Source organism: Charadrius vociferus, unplaced genomic scaffold (assembly GCF_000708025.1).
Source record: "Charadrius vociferus isolate BGI_N301 unplaced genomic scaffold, ASM70802v2 scaffold174, whole genome shotgun sequence".
Taxonomy (NCBI): Eukaryota; Metazoa; Chordata; class Aves; order Charadriiformes; family Charadriidae; genus Charadrius; species Charadrius vociferus.
This window is the reverse complement of record NW_009648441.1, coordinates 102531-106870: the sequence shown is the minus strand read 5'-3', so window position 1 is coordinate 106870 and position 4340 is coordinate 102531. Positions and strand designations below refer to the sequence as shown.

General features: G+C 38.4%; 1 protein-coding gene across 1 annotated transcript in view; it reads right to left on the bottom strand.

Annotated features, from left to right (window-relative positions):
• Window positions 1–86: 86 nt before the first annotated feature.
• The window catches only part of CHMP5 (charged multivesicular body protein 5), a 7579-nt gene continuing 3325 nt past the window's right edge, over window positions 87–4340 (bottom strand). Inside the window, exons 5-9 of the mRNA XM_009885436.1 lie at window positions 2996–3089; window positions 2845–2916; window positions 1667–1775; window positions 1172–1284; window positions 87–688 (exon numbers count right to left, since the gene is read on the bottom strand). Coding sequence (XP_009883738.1) covers window positions 638–688; window positions 1172–1284; window positions 1667–1775; window positions 2845–2916; window positions 2996–3089 — 439 coding nt within the window. The 3' untranslated portion in view covers window positions 87–637. The remainder of the gene's footprint in view (window positions 689–1171; window positions 1285–1666; window positions 1776–2844; window positions 2917–2995; window positions 3090–4340) is intronic.

The window sequence follows — 4340 nt, the reverse complement described above, 5'->3', positions numbered from 1 at the left end:
AGAGGAAACGAGGAAGCGCAGGCGGCGGGGTGGGGGGAGCGGGGCGCGGCCTAATTAACGACCAGAAACGCCACACAAACGGATCAGCTGATCTACGTGATTTTATGCCTCCACAGAATACATCACGGTGACGGTAACCCGATTTATGAGAGCGTTTAAGAAGGTTACAAGTACAACAGCACGGAAGTCTCTGCACCGCAGTAGTTTAAAAATCGCTTTCAGTTCTTTTATCGAAGCAGCGTGGTGACAAGGGAGCTGTTGTACACAGGGTAAGCAGCAAGGCTTAAGTTCCGAGAAAGAGAAACGTAATACAAAGTCAAAATAAACCTCAGCTACCGACGGCCACCACTACTCTCCACGTACGACTTTGTCCGTAAGACAGGGAAACCAAAACCTACGAGAACGGCTGCTTCCACTGAAGGGAACCGCGCCGAATTTTCCATTAATAGAAAAGTCAGTAGTAGAACAACTTTCTTCAAAGAAAGAACACCACCAGCCATTCATACTGCATTCTAGGATGTAGTGATAGTAAGGTTACACTGGAAGGACAAGTTCTCCAGGATTTAAAATAATAATAAAAAAGAAAATCTTAATTTGATTTGTAGAGTTCATTATATCCGTTGTGCTTTTGAAACATTTATGTTGCTGGGATCTTTGGCAATCCAAATTCATCCACCAATACGCCATCCTGTAAGAAAGGAAAAGAAACAGAGTTAACAACTCCCCACCAACCAGAACATTTCCCAAACGTTTCCTTACACTTTCTATAAAGCGATATATCTGCGATTGTCCCTGTGTGACAGCTGGGATCAAAATATGAGCATCAGTACGCTTCCTCATCACGAAGCCCCAAATGCAAATATACAGAAGACTTTCTTATGTTTTTAAGAATAACTATACTAGGAGCTGTAACGGTACATTTGAATTCTACTTGGAGCCCGACAATGTTAGACAGGAGTTAAAAAACACCATTTTAGCTCTTTAAAATATAATAAAGAGCATTCAGTACACCGCATTCTCTCATATATAGCATCCAAACTACGTAAAACATTAAGCACGTTTTTTTGTTCAAAATAGTAAGGATTCAAACATCAAACAGCCAACACAAATGTGATTAATCCAAACCAAACAAAAATGTATGTATTTTTCTTTTAAAGAGGAAAGGACTCACTTTGTTTTTCGTGTCAGTAGGAGTGACCTCTGGGATTGCTGGAGCAGATGCGGCTTCATCTAAGTAGGAATTGTCTTCATCAGCTAAAAGCTCATCACCTAACGCATCCAGTTCTGAAATTGAATTGTGTGGGTTGAAAAACTACGCAAGGAATTCCTTTGGCAAAAGAAAAGATGCTCTTACAGAGAAACAGGATTCATACTGAATGCTTACATTCATACTCATTTAGTATTACTTAGTCACCAGTCAGGAATACACACACACTCACAAAACGGAGAGAACCACCTTTCCTTCATTTTAGCATTCCATTAGCGTCTCTCTCATGTTTGCCTCATATTTTTGTTACTGCCCTTAAAGGAAAGGCAGCTTTTACGTTTAAAAAAGTGATTAAAACTCTCTTTATTAAACACACTCGAAGTATTTGACTAATTAAAAGATCACTGTATGATGATTTTTACATTCAGTAATGTAAAAATCATCCTCCACTTTCCTAACCTGCTTCCAAGTCATCTTCATCAATTTCTGGTGTTCCGTAGCTACGACTCAGTGCTTCCTGGACTTCATTGGCTTCTTCCATCATATCCTCTAACTGATCTTGTATGTCCTGGAGCAAGAAACAATTTCAACTGGTCCATATTTAATAGTTTTAGTTAAATTTATCAGAGCTTAATCAAATTCCATTTAATACTTCCAACATACAAGGCACTCAAATTTTTAATGCATAAACCATTTTTTGAAGCAGCATTAATAAAAGTCAAGACACATGCATTCGGTGCTATAGCATGGCCTTAAAATTATAATAAATGTATGAGGCAGAATAAAAGGAACTTTGACCCAGCAGCTCTGCACAACTCTTGTTTTTTTGTTTTAACCATTCTTCAGAGTAAATTGAAAGCCTCTAATAAATTACCCACAGTTCAGCACTATCTTGAAAAGCAGGAGAGTACGAAATCCAGAGAAATTAAACCCACTGTCTGGGGAAAAAGCGCTAGCCTGAGTTGTGCCACAGCAGAAGTTCAAAGATACTTTAGCATAACTATTGGCACTGTACTTGGGTATAGGTAAGGAGACAATACTTGGCTAAAGGTTTACAATGCAGGCCATATATAAAAACAGCACAGGAAAGAGAACTTAAAGCACTGGCATTTGATAAGAGCTGACGTGCAGCATACTTTAAATTATATTTAAAGATCTTATGTTTTTAAGCTGCAGTATCTGAAGACAGGGCCAGGCTTTGCAGGCCTCTTGAAATGAATTTTATGTTTGGATTGTGTTTGTTGTTGTTGTTTGTTTGTTTTTTTTTAAATCTGGCACTACCATGAACTAGGGGAGCAAAGGACTAGTCTGCACGTAGCAACAGGGTCAGAGCTGGGGGAGGACAAAAAAGCCATAGCAGGAAGTATTTACCCACGTTTATGCTGGAGTGCTGAGGAAAGGAAGGGGGAGATTAAAGACTAGCCCAGCAAGGAAACAACAATCAGTGCAATAAGGCCAACAACTGATTGTGCAGTACCAGTGAAATTGGGAAGGAATTATGATGGTGGTCCCATAAAAAAGGCAGGCAAACTCATGTGAACTAAAACAGTCAGCTTACCTTTTAGTTACATAGTCCACTCATCACTATTTCAGTACATTGTTTCTGTTCTTTAATAATTTAAACTACAGAAGCTCACCTCAATTTGATCAATTTTGACTTGCTTGTAAGCTTTCTTCATTTCTTTCACCCCCAGTTTCATTGCATCAACCTAGAACAGAGTCAAACAACATGCTTGTATCTGATGTACATATGCAAATTAAACAAATGTGAGATTAATATACTGGTACCGTTGTCTTTGTATCCTTCAGTGCCTGAATAGTGTAATTAGCTTGTTCCATATTAAAAGACTGCTGTGATAGATTATCCCGCTGTTGTTCATACCTGTTAAAAACAACGCAAATAATGGCTTTAAAACACCACTGTTTATTGCCACAAAAATTCTTCATTAAAAAAAATGAAAAGAACAGCAGCAGTAGTCTGAAGATAGGAACAGAATATATTTTTTAATTTTTAATAAACAATCACATCAGAATAAATAGCTTAATAAAAATCTGGCTATTATGCATTTCTTTGACTTTAAAGTTGACAAAGCTACTCCTGAACTAAGCTTCTGTTTTACCTGATGGCGATACCATATTTGTGTGGGCTTACATAGTAGGTAAGGATGTAGCAAAGGTTTTTATCACTATCACTGCTCACTAATGCTGTAAGCAGAATGGAATAAATACAGGTTACCCAAACCACAGTGGCTCCACATTGGAGCTTTGGAGGGCAGGGAGAGAAGGAGATAGGGTAGAAAAAGGAAACTATTATGGCTAACCAAAAAGAAAAGGGAGACTTTAGAACTCAAGAAATCAACACCCTCAAAGCTAAATTTGAATGTAAAATACGTCAGGTTGAACATATAAATGAACAATAATTCCTTCTTCAAACATCCAAGGCAGTAGGTCTGCAAGACAAGTATGATTCAAATACAAAAAAGCTTCTAGACAAGGAATTAATATATTACTGTTTAACAAGATGGAAAAGAGAGGACTGAGGGACAGGATGATAGCCTGTTATGAGGGGCCCAGTGACTGTAAATAGGGGAACAACTATCAGATTAGGAGGCAGCAGAGAAAAAAAAAAACAAAACCAAACAAAACCCCAAACAAACAAAGAAAAGAAAAAAAAAGAAAGCAGTTCTTCTCACAACATCTAACTAAACTATTACATAGATATTTTGGATTTTAAGTGTCACAAATACTTAACAAGTAATTGAGCAAGTCTGTAGAAGCGCAATTCTTCTGAGGGATACGAAATGCAAGATGACAGAAGCTTTGGCTCAGATAGCACCTAAGAGATGTGCAGTTCAGGGACTGTAGGACATTCCAGTGAAGTACCCCTGAACACGTGCCACATTCTGACATTCTTCCCTTTGTATTTGTTGCTGGACACTTTTCAGGACACCATACTAGGGACACTTCTCAGGACAGCATATTAGGCTAGACTGGACTACAGTATCACCTATCCTATCCATTCTGGTTTTCTGCATAGACACAATTACCTGTGCTACATGTGCTCCAGTCCTAAGGGTGTCCACAGAGAACAGGTTAATTTCCAGTAAACCAGAACAAGCTCGTGAAGTGCACA